The sequence below is a fragment of the Prosopis cineraria genome, unplaced genomic scaffold, assembly GCF_029017545.1.
Source record: "Prosopis cineraria cultivar Desert tree isolate PC_DT_omini unplaced genomic scaffold, ASM2901754v1 PC13, whole genome shotgun sequence".
NCBI classification, from domain to species: Eukaryota; Viridiplantae; Streptophyta; class Magnoliopsida; order Fabales; family Fabaceae; genus Prosopis; species Prosopis cineraria.
In genome coordinates, this window is record NW_026555344.1 from 16,003,589 (window position 1) to 16,024,830 (window position 21,242).

The following is a 21,242-nucleotide window of genomic DNA, read 5'->3' on the forward strand; positions in this document are numbered from 1 at the left end:
AGTACTTTAATTTGATCTAATCCAATTCAACTTGAAGATAGTCATGTCTTATCCGGTCTTTATAAACACTGATTCTTTAGGATCAAAAAAACTTAAAAGACTAGACTATTTTTTTTATTAGACTAGACAGGAGACTAGGTATCTGGACCAGTTCGGTCTTATTAATTTATTTAATATAATTATAATTAATTATTTTTAACAAATGTTTCAAGTGTAATTGATGCTAAGGAGATGATTGCATAAAGATTTATTGAATTTACTTCTAAATTGTTATTGTACTGTAGTGTTGTTGAAGTTTGTTTAATGTTTTTTTTATTGAAGTTATAAATTTAAATCATTTAGACTGTAACTGAAATATTTTTTCTTGTTGTTGGAAATTAGTTTGAATTTATCATGATTATAAGTGATTTTATTATCTTAATTGGGTTTATTAAATTGAAATGAATTATTGCCTCTCATATAGGAAAAAGAAAAAAAATAACTAAGTGAGTATTGGAATAACAAGATCAGTCTTTCAATCTTATAGATCAAATTCGATCTTGTTAGTTTTTTGAATTATTACTGAACAAAACTAAATTATGGGTTGGCTAACCCAATCCTTTTCATGAAAGAGACCAAACTTCTGGTTAGACTAAAGTCCAAAATTGTCCAGTTCTTTGTGCAATCCTACCTCTGATACAGCACATTCCAAGACATGGAAACTTTTATGCTCAGTCCATAGATGTCAGGGAAAAAAAGGTTACAACTATAGAGTCCGTCTTGGGTGCTCATCAGGTGATGAGATCTAAATCATTCAAATTTTAATATGAATGATCCAAAATTAATGAATTATTTTATATTTATTAAAATAAAAAATTTATAAAAATTATAAAAAATTTAATAATTTTTTTATTATCAATTGATCTAGATTTAATTTGAATAGTTTAATTTAATATTAAAATTTTTATAATTTTTATATATTGACTACCCATATATATTCTATACATTCCAATTTAATATTAAATTTTTTTATAATTGTATATTTTGACTACTAAGATGACTCTGTACAATTTATATTTAATAAAAACATAAAATAAATTTTTAAAAAAATTTTTAAAAAAATTACAAGTTAAAAATTTGAAATCTAAATTATGCAAAGTACATCTAGGTAGTCAATACATAAAAAATTTGAAATTACATGAGACCCTGCAAATTAAATCCAACCCTAATTGATGATAAAAAGATTTATTATAATTTATTATAATTTTTTATAAATTTTTTATTTTAATAAATATAAAACATAAAATATTTTATTAAATTTGTTCCAGATCTCATCATCTTGATGAGCACCATTGCATATCTTCTTCAACGATCACTTGTTGTACCTTAACAAGTCAAAGGCTTAAAGCAAGGACTTTGTGTAGCTGCTCTTGAGATAATTGGATTTGGACTCTTATTCATCAATGATTAGCACTGAATATCCCTTCCCTCAACCTTGCCATTGGTTATCTTTGTTTGTAGACTATCTTACATGCCTATAATTCTTGGAACTTGTAGTTTACCACCTAGGCTACATATACTTCAAAAAGATATTAGGACATTGCTCTCAAACTTTCCACAATTGTATGTAATCTTATTTTAGTATTTTAATCTAATTTTCCTTTTGCAAAATAATAATAATAATAATAATAATAATAATAATAAATCTCTTTATATTTTTGCCATTGACATCTAAAAAGATCTTTGCATAACACCTCATCCACAGAATGCACTTGACATTTGGGAGTTCACAAAAGTCAGATAAATTTTCATCACCAACTCGAATAATCCAAATTGAAACACTATTGGCAACTCCATTTGAGAAATTAGGATTAAGATAGGAATAAAAAATGGTCCAAACATTATGCTATATAACTAATAACTCTACGAATCATGAATCATTTACCCTAAAAGTAGGGTAGCTAATTTGAGTCTAGCCCAAAGAAACTCAAAAAAAATCTTAAGATTAAGTTTAGGAGTTTGTATAACAACCTTTGAAATAAAAGATAAAATAATCGAAGATTAGTCCTAAAAATTCATACAAATTACCAAACAAAACCTGACCAATAGGCCCATGAACTAGAATCCTGCTCTAAGGAACTTTCAAAATATGATAAAATCATTTCTTAAACATTGGACAGAACTCAACATCCTAACATTTTCCAATGAGCTTTTATTATCCATATTGAGGTTTGGACCCTATAAACTCCTGAATTCTTAATTTTGGGATTAATTGCTAATGGGGGTGAATTAGTAATTTAATGTGTGATTAGGGTTTTGGATGATTGAATGTTGTTTTAATCCTTTGGGATGTTATATAGATAGATTATTATGGAAGAATGTTGTTGCAAATTGAAGCGTGTGAGTGCGGCGAGGAATTTCCTCACTGTGCCACACATCACATTTAGTGCTAAAAGCATCGCGGAACATAGCACAAAAAATGACTTAAATGCTCGTGAATCAGTTCATGGAAGGCAAAGGAAAAAGTGGGAAAGAAGCATAAGAGAGTGGAGAAGGAGCCAATCTCTGATAGGGCAAAAGATTTCAAGAGCTCGGCGATATTTTTGACCTGTTACTTATTGAGTAAGTCTCATACCACCTTAACTTCCTATTCTACACTATTTCTTAGTTTAAATTATTAGGAAATTGAATTTGAAAGTTTTAAGGGGTTGATTTCTTATGCCATAGTAATAAAAAAGCTCTTCAGAGTTAAATTAGAATTTTGTGATTGGTTTGAGCTTTAATGATAAAGGTCTAAAGCAGCTTGAATTAGCCAAGTTTAGAAAGAGAAAAATGAGTGAAATTCGGAAATAAGTGTGTTAAAGTTGCAATAGATGTCATGTAGGGTTAGAAAAGTGGAAATGAACTCAAATAAAGGAAATAACAGTGTTTAGGTGTTTAATTATTGAAAGTGGTACTATTAATCAATGTGGTAATTGACTCGGGGTGCCATTATTTGTGTAGATTATTCTGTGTGATGCATTGAATAAGTGAAAAGAACTTGAGTGAATAAGTGTACCATGGGTGACCTTTCTTAAGAATAGAAGTAGAGGTAACCATATACTTTGCTATATTTGTTAACTATTTTAACTGCATAAAAGTAAATGTGTAAATTATGTTTTCATTGTTTGCGAGTTTTTTGTGCATTGTTTTGCAATATGTATGGTTTTAGAATTAAAGTGATTTTAAAATGCTTGTTGAATGACAAATGGTTTTCAAATGAAATGGATATATATATATATATATATAGTGTAATGTGTAAAAAGTGAAGATTTATCTATGTTAAAAGCATGCTCATAGTAGGTGGGAGTGAACAAATTTATATGGTTAGGCTGGCACCACGGGACATCTAGTGTAGCATATATATTAGGACTATTACCATGGTATTAGGATAAGTTGGCACCTATGAGGGGAGTGAATTGAATGATATTTAAAAACTTTTAAAAACTTAGAAGAATGAAAAAAATTTAGTATGAAGGAAGAAGATGAGACATACAGGATTTATACTAGTTTAGCCTCAAACTTGGCTTATGTTTAGTTTCCAAGATCATACTTGATATTTTCAACTAAATTCACAAGCTTTAATAGGTATTTGCCACCTCAGTACAACTCTTAAGACTTAACTTGTGTTGAATTACTCAACAAACCTTGCTACAACCCAGCAAATTGTTACAAATACTTGAAAAATACCTTTTCAAGATTTTTGAGTAATAAAATAAACTTTTACAGAAAACTCTCTTAAAGAGTAAATGAAATTACAATCGATAGCTTATAAACTTATGAGAGCTTTTTCACAATTCTTTTCAAGAATAATAAATGAATGCAAGATATTAAAGCACAATTTGAAAGCTTTTCAAATGTTCAAATGAAGATTAGTTCATTCAAAGATCATTAGTCCTAATTATGGCTCAAAATGAATCACATATAAAGTTTTGATAGTTGATAGACTATTGGAACAGTGATTTTATCCATTGGTGCTATTTCTTGTAAGTGACTAGCAAAATCAGGCATGAAATTGCACTTGCCTTGTTCCAGATATGGGTGTGTGTGTGTGTGTGATAAATCATGCATGAACCCAACAAACTCTCACGCATGGTTTTGCACTTATTCATAAGCATTCAATTATGTGTGCTGAAACTCATATGGAACTTCTTTGCTCTCACGTGTGTTTTTGCATCAATGGATATGCATTCATTTTTATGTGCTAAAACTTATGAGTGATATGAGAAACCATCACCAATTTTGTGTGCTAGAACTTGCGTGGAACCAAAAGGCTATCATGTGTGCAATAACCACATTTAAATTTAGTCTATTCGAGATGACAAATCACGCATGGATCACATTTTCACTTATGTGTGAAATAACAGGCAATAATACACAAACTATTTTAGGTATATTTTCACACGAGGAACTACATATATGTAATATTCTCTTCCTTCTAATCCCATAATTGCTCTAACCCTTAAATAAATGGGAATTTAGAATTTCAGTGATTATCATAATACCAAGTTTTAATAGTTAACAAAATGGAGATCTCAAGTTTACAACAACTAAATTCATTTTTAAAGTCATACATTTAGATAAATCAGAGTTTCATAAGTATGCAGAAGCATGGGATCATTATGTAAGTGGATGTATTTATTTAAGAATTTGAAATAAGAAAATTCTTGGAAAATTTTGAGGCTTGTGCTGCAATTTATCGAACATATGTTGTGGCTCGTGGTACCATGCATCGTGGTGCAATTGCACGAATTTTGACACTAATTTCTGCTATCAATTTAAAGTATTAGGGACAACTTACGACGCGCCCCAAATCTTTGTCCAACCTCTGATTGTCGTGAATTAAGTGTCTACAGAAAGCTTTTTATAAGCTCTAACTAATGGCATTAGTTACAAACTCGAATTCTTTATAAATCAAAAATTGGACACACTTTTCAAAACTTACACTTTTACAACAATTTTCACAAAATCAAGTGTCCAAACCAGTTACCAAAAGCTAATAGCCGCTAACACCAATTTGACCACATGCAAATCATTAAGATTAAATCGTGCAATGCACTATATTATATGAAATACTCACAGATCAAATTTTCACTATCCAACTCCTTAAGTCTCAAAAACATATAAGGGGGAGTGTACCACAATTTTCATCAAGTACTCCATAATCATCTCATAATATGCTTTACTCTTACTTGCATTAGTATTTTGGCCCTATTATAAATAACATATATCATCAACTCACTTTCTAGGGCCTAAAATACATTTACAACTTTCAATTCGCATAATGTAAGTAAGGATCAAATGAGAATTCTTAATTTGGCAATTGAAATTGTCATACACATATAAATACTCAAAATAAAGAGGCCTACTACAATAAGATCGTGATCCTAAGCCTCTGGGTGATTTTCCCTGTCTACACCTTTTGAGCTATTCCCTATAATATTAAAGATAGTAGGGTGAGTACAACACTTAGTAACCAAGGTTCGACAAACCCATTCTAATGCATGTCAATTAGTTTATAACGCAAGTAGCACATAAATAATTCTTTAAACTAGGTAAAACATTTAAGAATATACATCCACACTTTCAAGCATAATTGCTAATTGGGAAACTAATGCCTGTAGTAATTTTTCCATATCAAGAGAGTTGGTCATACAAATCATTGACAGATAATCGAAAGTAATTAAGACTCAATTCATGATTATCATTATCAGGGTCCTAATATAGATCACCATATGCCCTTACTCATTACATACATGATCACACCTCTTATGTCCTCCTTATTCCTCTGACATGAAATCATGGGCTATAACACAATGAGATAGTCTATATTTCATGACTTCCTTAGCCTAAACACTTGTGAGGAGATTACCTAGCCAAGGCACACCCAACTCACTTATGGAACATAGTTTCCCTCATTTCTCACATTATGGGGTGTCATACACCCTAAGCTAGCTCCTTTATTGAACTAGTGGATAGCTAGCTAGGTTCGAGTCTCTCATTGAACCAGTGGGACAGTCCCTCGTTGAACAAGTGGGATAATATAGATATAATCAATCTGGCAAACCATCACACGGATGGGGCCTTACCACGTGAATTTTATCATCTACTCCTCTTTTTAGGCGAACTCCCACCTTTCAAGATCATGCAATACGTATTCATGCAATAATTTATGCTTTACATGATTTATAGAACTTTACATTTCCAGTTTTATTGAACTTCATCATTATGTAAATCATTAGACTTCGCAAGCACATTTTCATGGAACTTCAAACCAGATAAGTCATTGAACCCAATTTCACAATTATTGTACTTCACACTTTCAAAATCACTGAACTCCACTATTTTAAACATTATTGAACTTCTCATAAATATATTACTTCTCAAATCACAAAATCATTGAACTTTCAATAAACACAATACAAAAATCCACCAGTATTGTTCTTAAAGAATTTCACATCATAAGGCATAAAGCTCACAAAAATTAATTTAGTGAATTTTCTAACCAATTAAGCCATATTTGTGTTTCATTTTAATTTAAACTTTTCAATGATCAATTATAAACCCATAAATCAATAAACATATAAAAGCATGAGATAGAATTTTCCTGGTTACCTTAAACCTTTGAGAGGTCAAAGGTTTCACCCCCTCAATTACTCACTCCCAAAACTTCGAAGAAGCTTGAATGGTGTTAATGATAGTTACTCTACAAGCATTTACAATGCAAAATATCAATATTTATATTTGAACTATTTTTCACTAACACTTGAACATTTCTTAATACTCAAGATTTATTCTTGACTTATGTAAAAATACCTATAAGGCTTCTTAGCTTCCTTTAACCCCAATTAATAACATTAAGCTCTTAAATGGTTATTAATGGAACCACATTGTTTCTAACCACTATATTTATAAGAATTTTAGACATTTAATGTCCTCCAACTACCAGTCATCATAAAATCACAAATATTAAGTTTACTTAGCTCAATTTACTCCCATTAACTTTATTTAGGTCAATGGGTTCGGACTTATAACTGCTATGGACCAAAAATTATTATTATAAATCAAACTTTAACTTCTACCATTAAGAAAAATGAAAGAAGAGAGAAAGATTTAAGTAAGGAAGCTTATCTTTGGTGTTTATGAGCTTTAAATCACTCCAATAAGTCAATTTCTTCAAGTCATAACTCAGCTCTTACAACCTTAAATCCCCTAATTCATCTAGATCCATGATAATGATTCATTCAGTTCAACATTTACTCTTCTAATTTTGATTGGGTGTTTGTCAGCTTAGCCGATCCATTGCTTATTGCATTGCTATTATTTTATTTGTGTTTTTAGTTCATTTAGATGTTATTTAGTTAGTTTTTGTTGTACCTTTCTTGATTGAGTATTATATTAGAATGAAGTAATTTTTTGTTTGATTAAAAAAATTTTAAAAAATAAAAATAGTTAAAAGGGCCTAAAGCCCGCAGGGCCGGCCCTGAGCCAGTTATGTTAAGGGCCGAGATTCAAATATCAGGGTCCTAAAAGGAACTCGAGTTTAAAAGGGTTGACCCTTTTAGGCCTGAGCCCTTCAAAGGTGGGCCCTACAGGGCCGGGCTGGCCTTTTTTGCCAGCCCTAGTAATTAGTGTGTGTTTGAGTTTTGAATGATAATGTTAGGAAAAACATTACAGACCCTACAAAGGTGGGTTTGAATCTTATCCAAATATGCCCTATGTTATCTTTGAAGTGTAGGGGAAGAAATTGAAAAACGAACAAGAGAGAAAGGCTGATATGAAATAACAAATTTCCTTCCAAAATATCTTCTTGTGTGGAGAGAAAATTTGGAGAAAAAATGCAATGGGTCATACACCCCATTTTCCCCCTTTTTCTCCTTTCTCACCACTCAAAATAGGAAAAAATTGTTTCCTCCCCATATTTTATTTCCATTCAAGTGGAGTATAAAAGTTTCATTTTCCTACATTTTTTATTTGTGCTTGGATAGTATTACTATTGCATTTGATTTGGGATTTGTAGTGTGGGCCTTATTTGTTTTGTTATGGAGCTTTGCAGGTTGAATTGGGCCCTGTTTTAAATTGTTGGTCTTAATTATTAATAGTGTATTGTGTAAATGTTTGATGAGTTTTGGGATATTGGCCATTAGGTCCCAAAACTCTAAATAATAGTTAGATTCCTAACAAAAATTTTTATAAAATAAATTATAAATATTAATTTAAACAATTAAATAGAAATTTTTGTTATAATATAAAAGTTATATTTAATATTTAAATACTCATTTGTAATTAAAATTCATGGATATGTAATTATCTAGATTGATATTCTAAACTAATTTTTTTAAAAAAATATCAAAAATATAATTATCATTAATTCAGTATTATGGGATCTAATTAACAACTAACAAGTGTGATTCTAGGAGTCAATTTTATTTAGACTTCAAATGGGTTAGAAGCTAGATGGAGCCCTCCGACACCTAAGTTGGTTAGACTCAATATTGATAACTTTATCAACATATGCTGTCACTTGTCGAAGCATCATTAGGGATGATAAAGGTAATTAAATTAAAGGATTTTCAAAATATTTTGACTACTAGCCTTGCACGGTAACTGAGCTCATGGAAATTTGAAAAATGTTTAACTTTTGTTGATATGCTAAGATTCCTGAAATTAATATCTATTTTGATTTTATGAAAGCCTTATCACTCATCGAGAATAACTATCCAAATAAACACCTTTTTTATTAAATTATCAGGAAAATCAAAGATCTTACCATGAAGGACTGAGTGGTCATCTTTGACAATGTCTACAGAGAAACAAATAGATATGCTGACTTACTTGCTCACCAGGCTTTTAGGGATAACTTTGACATTAGGATTTTAGACTGTCCTCTATTGGATTGTATAAACCTAATGATTTTAGACATGACTTGACTTTTGTCCTTTCGCACAATTTTTCCATTGCCTTGTATTTAAAAAAATCCCCATATTTGTGTTTATTTCCTTCTAATTTGAGGTTCTAATAATTAATATACACTCATTTAATGTGGGTTTTATGCACTAAGTGTTAACCAAATTCATACATGGAAAGCTAGTTCTCAAATTTAATTGTTTTTATTATTTGCAAGCCTCTATTTGGCAAGCATATATTCTGTTTCATTTAAAAAAATTATCGAATATATATTGATCTATCAGAAATTGTGTATTCAAATGGCATATTTTATTGAACTGTACTCCTTTATTAGCCTAAGTTACAGCAATTAATATTATGAAAGATGTAATTTATCTTTTTAAAAAAAAACCAACTGGTTCAAACTTTTAACTTGTTTTCACTTTTCATATGAGCCTAAAGACACGATCATATACATTTGAAAGGGCAAAAATTGACTGGTTCGAACATTTTTAAATCACAGGCAACACTACTGGTGGTAGACCAGGAGCCAAATATTCGCCCCCCCTTTTTTTTTCTTGGGCCAATTACCTAGTTTCTGTTTCAATTGGTGTTGTTAAATTTAATTTAATAATTTAAATCAAACTGGCGTGACTTCCAATAATTGTAGATAAACTCAAGCAATTTTTATTTCATCAAAACAGGGGTTTAGATCAGTGTTTTAAGACCTGAGTGATCTGGATGGTTAAATCAGTCAGACGGCCGCCAGAATACAAAAACGACTTGGTTTGATTCATTAACTTGCTTCAAGGATTGGATCATTTTAAATGGGACGGCTTTGACAGAACCAAAATTAACTAGAAACTCAAAATAATTGGACCACTTTGAACCATTTTTCTATTTTACTCCTATTAATTTTTTTTCTTCAATTTAAAAATATTAATGTGAATTTTCTTTCAAATTGTTATAGCAAGCATCATTGCCTAGTTCGATTCTTATATGTACGTGTAGGAAGCATCGCTTGGGAAAGGAAAACTCTCTAAATGGTATTCAGATTTTTCAAGAAATTACTCTTACGACTGCTAGATGTAAAAATATCTTGGGAAACCAAAATAAAAAATTGAGTTCAGGATTTGTTTATTAACATTATATAAATTAGATTGTAGAGAAAATTGAAAACTTATCTGTTTCAAAAGAAAAATAAGATAAACAAAAAATACATATTACAAAAATGAGAAAATTAAAACTGAATAACTTTGAATTAAAAATGATACTTTTGGTATTTTTAATGTTTTATTTATGCATATGCATATAAATATTTTTTTTATTTAATATTATGTCATTGATTTTACTACTAATCTAATCGATTAAATCATTATAATTGTGACTCCCTGATCTTTTTAGGATCCAATTTTTAAAACATTGGTTTAGATTTTAGAATGCATGCTCTAAATAAGTGAGCTACGAATCCAGTTCCAAAGTTTGTAATAATAGTTGGTACTTCATAGCAAGGAAAATTACAAAAGAACATATATTATAAAGGGAAAATATGCTCAATAATCAAGCATATAAACAAACCAGACTTTATTTCCATTTTGATAAAGCAAACCCGCATAGCGAACCCAGGTTATGTTTGGCTGAGATCAATACGAAGTAAGATCAACTTCATGAGAATCCATGGATTAGCAAAGACCAACAACCTCAATTTTGTCATCAACAATTGCATTTCACCCTTGAAATCTCTATGCCGCATCTAAAATCTTGATGACATCACACTTTCTCTTGGTTTGGATTAAGAGAAAAATACGAATAAGGAAAACTAGAAGAGAAAAATTTTCTCCTAGTTTTTTCTCCTCTCTATTATCTTACTTTTCATTCTATCCAAACCAAGTCTAGCTGGCCTCTGAGATACAAGTTTCAATCCTGAATTGGCAGAAATGGCATATAAGATCATTTACAAAAACCTTTTCAACTAACCTAGTACACTCAGACTACGAACTGATATCTCTCTATCGTGTAAGAAGTTTGTATGAAGGCAAATCCTCTAGCCGTGTAATATCTTCAAGGAGAAGCTCTTTCTCCAGCTGATGACGTGTCGCTTTCATCACTCTCTGTTCAAAACGGAAAATAAAATGCAACAGCCGTAGTCACTAAGAATCAAAAGCTGAAAATCTAGGTCAGCTGCTAAGGATGAAAATCAAGTGTATCTATAGATCAACCGTGGTTCAAAAAATCACTATGGTTACACCAAAGTTAACATAAGTCTGAAGGCCTCCGCAAAAATATTTCTCTTCATTTGCAAGAGTTATTTTCTCTGCATTAAGATTTACCCCTCACTGCATTTTTCAAGGTTGATATTCATCCGATCACTTTAGTTTTCTTCCCATACACCATTATCAATAAAAAAACCTCAAAATTTAGCGAAAATCTCTTCCTCATAAGCACCAAAGTTATTAGCCAAGCATACATTCTGCTGGCACAAAATGTACTTCTCGATAGCCTAATCAAATATCAATGCAGCACAAGTGACCAAAAACGCCAAGTTTATGCCCATAAAAACTTAGGTAGTGTTTGGATTGATACACTTGGATTTAAAATCTTACATTTCAAATTCATATATTTAAAATTATTTGTTTGGATAGTTTAAATAACAAAGGTCATTACTGTTAGGTAGTGTTTCAAGGATACATATGGAGATTTGAAATGAAAAAGGTTTAGAAAAGATTTCAAATCACGAAGGAATTAAGATAAAACCTAGCTTTGGATTTGGATTCATAAATTTTTAAGTGCCCAAATTGGGGATTTGACCCAAATCCAAATCTAAATATATCCAAATATAGTTTTAAAGTAAAGGAGGCTAGTATGAAATTGTTGAAACTAGAGGGGTGCTCCTGTAGGATTTTGGAACACTCGGGCAAAGTGAAAAAAATTTATACAAAATATTAAATCCATGTGCCTGTTGGCTCCTATTTCTAACAGAAGCATTCAGACCAGAGAATACTTACATTAAAATCCATGTATGATGCTCGCATGGTAAGCCATTGAAGATCCATCAGCTTAAAAGTTATGCAATAGAGTAGATCAAAAGCCCATTCATTCTCTGTCAGACGACAATGAATGACTTTAGTAAACAGCAAGCTAAGATATAATCCTTAAACAAGGACTCGGAACCCGAAGTGAAAAGCCCACCAAAAAAATATTGTTCTTATTCTTGCAAAGTGCTGTATTACCCACATTGTATATTTGGAAGTCCCATAAATTACTATTTAGATACCAGCATTAAATTATGACTAAATTCAGATCCTACCCCTCATCTCCTAGCATAGAAGAGGGAAGTACAAATACACATAATTTAGGCTACCTGCAAGAAGTCTTAGGAAAGTTGCTCCCACCATTGTCCGTGGCTTGACTGTAAAGCCAAAGCATATTGTTAACAATTAATATCATCAACTGAATTAAGTTCTTGAACATGACAAAATTTAATTCAACTCATTGCTTTGCAAAGGCATAAATCATACAACAGCCAGCATAAAAACATACATTTTCACCTAAATTCAGAAATAATTATCATCATTGAAATTTGTCAAAGAACAATGACAAGACTTCTCTTTTTCTTTTCTTCTTTGAACAAATACTTTGTCACTATGGATGTCACATTCTTTGAGAACCAGCCCTATTATCAAAAAATTCCCATTCATGGGGAGAGTAGAGAGGGTGGATGGGCCATTTTTGGGGACAATCTGGGTTCTGCTCATCTGATTTGGGACCAGACGCTTCTGTCAAACAGCCCTTGCAACTCAAAAATCCTGAAACTGAACCTAAACAGTTAGAAAATAGACCTACTCTCGACCCAATACCTGAAACTGAACCAATGACAAGTTCTGAACCTGAAAAAGATCCCGCTTGAGAACCTGTTTTGCCAATTGCAAAACCAATTTCAGGCCCTATACCTGAATCTAACCCCAGTTCCAGCTATGACAATTCTCAAAACTAAACTGAACAACATAGCCTAGAAAAGCGGAAAATAACAGGACTAGGGCGGGCAAATTGAGCCCAATGGCTCTAAATGACATTCAAGAAGGAATAAAGAACAACTAGCAGCTGAGCAACAACCCATTCATGAACCAGAAAGTGAAGAGTACTTCACTCTTGAGCAAAGACATGAATATGACCCAACTAAAAATCTTGGGAGTTGAGGTGGCCAATAGCCTTGAGAAAAGGGGTAAGATCCTGCACGAAGCATCCCATTCAAAAGTAGTACCCTATGCAAAATTATCTCCACAATTTCAGGCATCCACCACACAATTGGCAGCTGAAAAACTACCTGAAAATTTCTATGAAGCCATAACGGACCAGAAGTAGAGAGAAGCCATATATGGAGAGTTGAGAGCTCTAGAAAAGAATCAGACCTGGGAGGTGACTAGTCTACCTCAAGCAAAGTCAAAAGTTGGTTGTAAGTGGGTATTTACCACAAAGTATAATCCTAATGGTAGCATTAGTAAATACAAGGCTAGATGGTAGCTAGAGGATTTATTCAAACACATGGTATTGACCATTAGGAAACATTTGCTCCAGTAACCAAATTTACTACCAAAGAAATCCTTCTATCACTTGCAGCAAACTTTGATTGGCCCTTATACCAATTTGATATTAAAAATGCAATCCTAAATGAGGATTTAGAGGAAAGCTAATGTGGAATTACCACCAGGTTTGAAGGACGTAAAGAACCCTTCTAGAGTGTGCAAACTGAAAAAGTCATGATACGGTTTAAAACAATCACCTAGGGCATGGTTTGGAAGGTTTACTGGTGCACGAAAGACTTCTAGATATTACCAATGCCAAACTGATTATGAGACATGCCAACAGTGGAAAAATCACTATCTTGATTGTCTATGTAGATGATATTGTCATTACAAGTGACAACAAAGAAAGCATTCAACACTTGAAAAATTCCTTGGCAAAGGAATTTGAAGTAAAAGACCTTGGCAACCTTTAGTACATCCTTGGAATGGAAGTCTCAAGAACCAGAAATGGCGTCTCAGTGTTACAGAGAGAGTAAACTCTAGACCTGCTAAAGGAAATAGGAATCCTTTGAGCTAAATCAGCAGAGACACATATGGAGTCCACTTCCAAGGAAGAATTCAGAACACAGTGGATGCAAGAGGGTACAAGAAGCTAGTGGGAAAACTTGTATACCTTTCACACATGAGGCCTGACATAAGTTTCCCAGTAAGTGTGGTAAGCTAATTTTGCGCAAAATCCTCAAGAACAACACAAGAGTAGTCATTAGAATCTGAGTATCTGAAAATGACACCTAGGAAGGGGCTATGCTTCAAGAAAGACACAACAAGAAAGGCTGAAGTCTTTACTGATCCAAATTGGGCTGGCTCTGTAACAGATAGAAGATCAACCACTGGGTATTGTACATTTGTGTGTGGAAATCTGGTTACTTGGCGGAACTAAAAATTAAAGTAGATCTACAAGTGAAAGTATTAAGTGACAATATGGCCACCATAGGAATTGATAATAACCCTTTTCATCATGACAGAACTAAGCACGTGAAAATGGATTTTCATTTTATAAAACAAAAACTTGGAACCAGCCAGATAGATTTCTATCACATGTCAACCAGCAAGCAAGCTGTAGATTTACTGACTAAATCTCTCACCAGAGTCAAATTTGAGGAACTAAGTAGCAAGTTGGGAATGATTAACATCTAATCTCTATCTTGAGGGAGAGAGTGTTGGCGGAATATTAGTCATAATATTCTGTTGACTAGCCTTATTATATTCTACTCCCTCCGTTAAAAATATAGGTATTTTTTGACAGAATCTGACCTCCAATAAAGTAGTTACTTATCTTCAAACTAACATTATCTTTCTATATTTATCCCTATTTAATAAGGCGCTTCACTCTAAAATAAATATAAAGTGATTTTAATAGGGACATTTTTGGAAAAAATCTAATGATTAAACCTTAAAAGACTAAAAATGCCTTACATTTTTTAACATCTAACCCCTCAAAAAATGTTTTACAGTTTTGAACGAAGGGAGTATTTTATTTCCTTTTATGTAGTAATAAATATTCTTCCTTCATTCTCTTCCAGATTTGCTGATAGCAATTATTCTGTAATGTTCCCTCATTTATTCCTGCTTAATCAGTGGGATTGAGAAGCAAACAAGCTTCTATCCTCTCCCCTATATGTATCACATCACACTCTTCTGTGAATATCATTGAATCATTTCCCCATCTAAATTAATAATTAATAATTTCATGAACTTATTATTCATAGTACATATCATACAGAAAAGCATTAAGATTCAGACTTTGTGTGTGTTATCTCTAGCATTATATGATAATATTAGATAAAAAAAATTTTACAATATCGTTCAAAAATATTTTCTAATCATCCAAAGATATTTAATTTAAATAGATAAAATGAATTTAATTATTTATATTTTGTAGTAGTTGAAAAGCAAAGCAAGATGCCCAGCAATACGAGCAAACCAGAGGTGCATGATTAGATCAGTACAGCTCTGGAACTGTTGTACGGTTCACATGCTTAATCTTCTAATTTGACCTGTTTTTGATCTACCACGTTTCACCAGTTAAATGGTGCAACAGCTTATAGTCTATGATTGGATTACACAGTCGGTTAGCTTGAAGGTAGAAATGGTAGGTTAGCGCCAGTTTTCTTTAAAAAAAAAAAAGGCAACTGGCAAAAGCATTTTCATATCGCTATATGCAACTCATCGCACTGGAAAGCCAAAGTTCAAATTTTGTTTGAGTTCTGATTGGTACAGCATTATATAATTAACATATCATAGCATGATGATGATGAAAGAAAAGGTTGTGGCAATAAAAGAAGCAACAGACCTGCTTCAAGATCAAGCATTTGGATAAGCATAAAGGTGATGTTAACACCAGCAACAGCAAATGGGTACTCCCATGCTGATCGGTCTCCTTCCTGCTTCCATAAAAGGTCTTGGAAGGATTTCTGCAAAGCAAAAATTTTAAGTTTTGCTTCCACGGCAAAGACATGAATAGTAAACACTAGTCAAATTTAAGGTCAATTATAAAATTTTATTATTCTTAAGAAAAATGGGAACTATAATAGAGCATCAGAAAAACATTATGAGTAGACCAATGATCAGAAAAAATGGAAGGATCACACCAAGATGGACCTAATCTTTGAAAGATTTCAAGCCCATGTCCCATCCATACCAAGCCTTAACGCAAAAGTAGATATATCAAACTTGTAGAACATGCATACTCATCAAGAAAGTGATATGTAAAGCGGCTAGGAATTTGAACATGCAAACAGAACACTATATTTGATGCAACGTTTTTCCCCTCCAAATTAAAGCGCGTAATTAGTCCCCAGTGAATAAGAAGGCTCAGATTTGTTGAGTATTAACTTGATTTTTTATATTAAACATTTACTTCTTCAGTTTGAGATCATCCCAATTTTTAATATTAAACATTTTCTATTTCATTCTGAGATCCGAGATGTTTCTGGTATACTAGTGGCATCCACTCCATAGTGACATAGGATGACATCACTTGGTGGTGACTCAACTAAAAAGGGATCAGATTACATTACTGAATTTTAAGCTTTCCTGGATGAAATAAAATACTCGTTAACATTATTTCTTAGATAATGTTCAATCGACATAATAAAAATGAACATCTCAATCAATGTTTTATCCCATACAAAATACCAGGTAAGATACAAGTGCACCTAACAGCTTCTGAATGAACCATTCAAGTAACAAGAAGCAAGGCTGTGCAAATAATGATGACTCAACATTCAAGCAAATAAATAGCCTCCTGCACGATTCTCTTTATCTTCGTTAGTTACAGACATTGTTATGCTTTTAGGAACTAAGCAGCCCTTTCTCATTTTGAGATAAACGAGAAGCTGTTTATTTGCATGGGGTCCCAGATGAGGCGCACTATACATAACTTATGAATAATGCAACTTTGCACCATTTTTATAGATTTATTAATACTTATTAAATTGTTACTTTTTCCAGGTTTTTACATGAGCTACTTTTCAAGCTAGAAGGTCTTCCATTTCCATGCCCCCAAAACAATCTTCAAAGCATAATTTTTTTTTAAAAAAAAAAAAAAAGAGCAAAGAGAAAAGGAGACCATACTGGGAAATTCCTGGCAAAATATAGCAAATTCTCCAAAGATATATACCCACCGCCCCTGCCAAATAAATCGAGAGAGAAATCATTCAAAACAAGATATGGTCAGACTACTGATAAGATCACTAAGTTGGAAGCCCAAAATATCTACCTAAAGTCTGTTGACGGATCCTTTCCTTGCCAACCCATTTCTTTCCACTGCTCGGATATTAAGCCATGAAGTTCTTCTTCAGGAAAGGCAATATTCCATAGCGCCCTTAGAGACTCCTAAAATAAAGCAAAATTACCACATATAAATTAGAGTCTAAGAATATTGTATTGCCCAAACAAGGAATGGACAACACATGAAGCCATGGGTGCACAAAAATGAATTCATCAACACAACTATTAGTTATTGCCACATCACTACAAAGCTTGATATTATTAACGAAAAGGATACCTGGTGCTCAAGGATGGAGCTATCATACGGAACATCTATACGGCTCTGTAGCCTCTGCAAACATTCCTCCTGAGAATCCAAGTTCAACAATATGACGATTTATTGCGACTTATTTATAAAAAAACAATGTTTAATAAAATAAGGTTGTCAAAACAAAAGATATCACTTCTATTCCAAAATGAATACAACAAAAGGCACAAAAATTATTTGAACGGCCCAATCATGTTAATCATGGGAGTCAAGATACCTATGAAATGCAAAAAAGGAAAAAGGGAAGAAAGAAAAAAAGCCATAAACGATGAAAAATTAATTTTGACCAAAAACTGTAGTTCAATAAAATTTGTTCTTCAATTTTTATATAACCGCCTGCAGGCAAGATATCTTTTAAACGAAAAAAAAATCATTCAAATAAAAAAAGCAGAATTATTTTACTCAAGAAAAAAGAATCAAATAAATTCAATTGTATTGTCCTCAATTTTCAATAAATCAACTTTGCAATTGTAAAATTATCTCGGATGCAAACTATACAAGTTTAAGAGAGGATAGGTCACTTGTCCAAACACTATTTATTGACCTTGATGTATATGTTATTCTTCAATCTACAAACTCTATTTATATAAGACCAAAGAACAAAAGGCATGGTCATCGTTCAAAAAAAAAAAATGAAATAATCTGATTCTGAATATCATTGTCTTTCCAAAAAAACCTGAAAGTTGTGCTCCAATAAATATAATAAATCTGAACTCAAGTGAAATGTGAGGACATATTTTTGGAGATGATTGCAGCAGCAGAAAACCTCAAAATTTGACCTCTATATATCGCATATTCTCACACATAATTCATTTCATTGAAAGAGCCTACAGCACAATTTTGTTTTAAAAAAAAACTGTTTCATCAGTGTTTAAATAACAAAATTATTTAACAAGATTATTACCTGCAATGGAGTTAAATCAACAGAGAGACGAGCATCACTATCTCTTCTCTGTGCGCATACGCAAGATAATCCTCTGCCAAGCCATGCTGCTGATCCTGCCACAGCCTCAGCTGTAAACAAATAACTGCCTATAAGTTTATGGCAATAAAAAGTAATAGATCATTCCAAGTGAATGATAGTTCATTGGTTTAGTTTAGTTCGTAAAATGAAATCAGAACTATTCAGCTTATTTAACTACAGCAGCATCTAGAAAACTTTTTTGTTTTATCTTTCAGGGAAAAGAAAAGAAGGGTATAGCGTGATAACAAACTATAATTACAAGGCAGGGGACAACTACAATAGACATTATGGAGAGGATATCAAGAAAGTGAATGGTACTATATGCTATAGAAAGAAGCACTTTCACGTTAATTTTGAAAGTAGGCTTATGTCACAAGGTTTTCAAGGAAATCTGGAAGATTATGAGCTATTATTTGTCGATTTGGTGAGTAATCAGATGGTATGAACCAAATGGAAAGAATGGAGTTTGCCAATCCTGACAAGTGATATAAAAGTAAAGAAAAAATATTAGAATTAAGTACATTATCTAAGAATAGCCTGCCATTAATGACTCCCATCTCTTGTCCCTTTTACCCACCATAAGGCTTTCAAGCCCCAATAAATTATTTAACCTACGATTAATCTTTTAACAGCAGGCATGTGATTCTGATTACCGCAAACTAAGGTAAAACCCAGGCACCACTGTCGATGCGAATGCACAGGCCACAACAACCTCAAACAAAGAGACAAGCATGATCCAAAAACTTTGAACCACAGCAAAGCAACAAGTAAAGCAGTGCTTTTGCCACAACATGATGAATTTAAATTTCAAGCAGCATCAGAGAGGATTAAAAGACCACAACCTCACTTTATGTACAACTAGGGTGGGTTCCATCTATTTCACAAGCCACAACAATCCTCAAAGAAAGAAGCACACGTGATCCAAAAACTTTGAACCAAAGCAAAGCAACTGGTGAGGCAGCGCTTTTGCCAAAACATAATTAATATTGTTAAATTTCGAGCAGCATCAGAGAGAATTATAAAACTACCACCTCACTTACAACTGGTGCGGGTTCCATGCATTGCATGGAAGCAGGGACACAAGCCAAATCTTTTATAGCTTATGAATAGTGCCTCTTGTTAAAGTTTTTACATTATATATAGATATATCGATTTTCCGCTGCCGATGCACTTCGAAGTATCATCTCCACATTTTATTATATAATTCGCAATAAATTATCCAAGATTCTTATTATAGATTTGCACAAGTCAAATAAGTACAGCTGGCGCCTTAAAGTTAGATGTAACAGCTCTGGTGCTCAAAAGAGTGGAATATTCAGGAAAAAAGAAAACAAAAGCGAAAATTACTTCTCCCGGGAAAAAAAGAAGAAGAAGAAGAAGAAGCGAAAATAACTCTACAAATATATCGAGCAAGTTTGAATTGAATCTATTCAATCAAACAGAACGAGTGCGCATGAACCTGTGAGAAGGAAAGGTAAGAGTGAAGTGAGAGAGCCTGCGTCCCCAAATGAGCTTTCGTCAATCGCGCAAGATATAACTTGCATAAATATTTTTGGAATGCACGAAAAAGGAAAAAAGTAAACCAACAATTCCAAATTAAAAAAGAAACACCAATATGAAATAGCCGACCGATGCAATTTCGAATCCCAGCAAACATCATGCAAGTGTAACTTGCACAATGATCAAGCTACTCAATCATGACACGATCTCGATAGAGAGATCCGTACTTGATAAAATTGCTAGATAGAGATAAATGCAGTATTATGACCATTGTCAACATGAAATGAATGAAATCAACACTTCAGAGAGAGTCGCAAAATATACAGAGAAGATAAACAGTGATGAAATATAATACATTTACTAAAAATAAGCAGTTCAGAGGAAGGAGGCGGAAGAGAGAGTCGCAAAATACACGCACACACACAGAGAAAGGATAAATTTAAATTTAATACATTTACCAGAAGTTGAATGATAGGTGTTGCCGCGCTCTAGAGTTTGCGAAATCCTCCTGACAGCAACGAATGAGCCACCTCTATCATCCATATCCTACAATTCTTCACTACACTACAACCACATCATATACAACCAAACCCAGAAGTCACCAATCCCTTAGAAAACCACTCCTCGACAATCCAATTAACTAAAAACACCAATAGTTGAAGCAGAAACCAGATCAAACTCCAAAATCTTCCCAGAGAACCCGCCAAAACCCAAAAGAGCAGCTCCAAAAAGGCCAAAACGCCGAAATCCAGATTTCCTCAGGAAACAAATAAAGGGGAAAAAGAGTAGTGAACTGAAGAAAATCGAACAAATTTTACATGAGAAAGGAGATAAGAAGGATAATAAGAAAATGATGTAGAATGTTGAAGGAGGTGATAATAACTAAGGATTCTGGAAGATCTGAGAGAAGATACATGCCATGGGAGACAGTTAACAGATACAGCTCGCCTTCACTCTCTCTCTCTCTCTCTAACACATCGCTCCTTTGCTTGATCGCTTGGTAGCTTTCTGTGGCTGCTTAGTGAAGGCGTTGGCGTTTTGCTTATGACGAAGAGTGTGGGGTAATAAATAAATAAATTATTTGTCGTATCATTTCTTTCCGTTACTCGAAAAAAATTCATATATTGCCTCAACTAATTCGACTCTATTTTCATTTTTAAAAAATTCAAAACGTTTCTGTGAAGCTGGTAAAAAAAAAAAAGTTTCTGCGAATAATAGAGGGACATATTCATTTTTGTTAATCGTATATATT

The 21,242-nt window shown here is 32.8% G+C and overlaps 1 protein-coding gene across 2 annotated transcripts; it reads right to left on the reverse strand.

The window, feature by feature from the left end:
• Positions 1-10,473: 10,473 nt before the first annotated feature.
• Positions 10,474-21,016, reverse strand: LOC129290338 (uncharacterized). 2 transcript variants are annotated; one of them, XM_054927085.1, is made up of 9 exons: positions 20,449-21,016; positions 18,431-18,540; positions 17,497-17,565; positions 17,209-17,324; positions 17,064-17,118; positions 15,781-15,901; positions 12,266-12,313; positions 11,910-12,004; positions 10,474-11,015 (listed from the first exon to the last, which is right to left on the reverse strand). In XM_054927085.1, exons 1-9 carry the CDS (start codon positions 20,531-20,533, stop codon positions 10,914-10,916), a joined length of 801 nt encoding a protein of 266 aa, XP_054783060.1. In that variant the 5' UTR covers positions 20,534-21,016; the 3' UTR covers positions 10,474-10,913. The 2 variants fall into 2 exon arrangements, with proteins under 2 accessions (XP_054783060.1, XP_054783059.1); XM_054927084.1 differs by having other exon boundaries at positions 20,443-21,016.
• Between the last annotated feature and the right edge of the window lie 226 nt (positions 21,017-21,242).

What these genes read in the sequence shown, in the direction of transcription:
- LOC129290338 (XM_054927084.1), bottom strand. Translation starts at nt 20,533, where the DNA reads ATGGATGATAGAGGTGGCTCATTCGTTGCTGTCAGGAGGATTTCGCAA. An exon ending in TCATTCAACTTCTGGTAAAT is followed by an intron (nt 18,541 to 20,442) that starts GTATTAAATTTA and finishes ATTTGTTTACAG; the next exon opens with CTGAGGCTGTGGCAGGATCA. An exon ending in AATGCTTGATCTTGAAGCAG is followed by an intron (nt 12,314 to 15,780) that starts GTCTGTTGCTTC and finishes TTGGCTTTACAG; the next exon opens with TCAAGCCACGGACAATGGTG.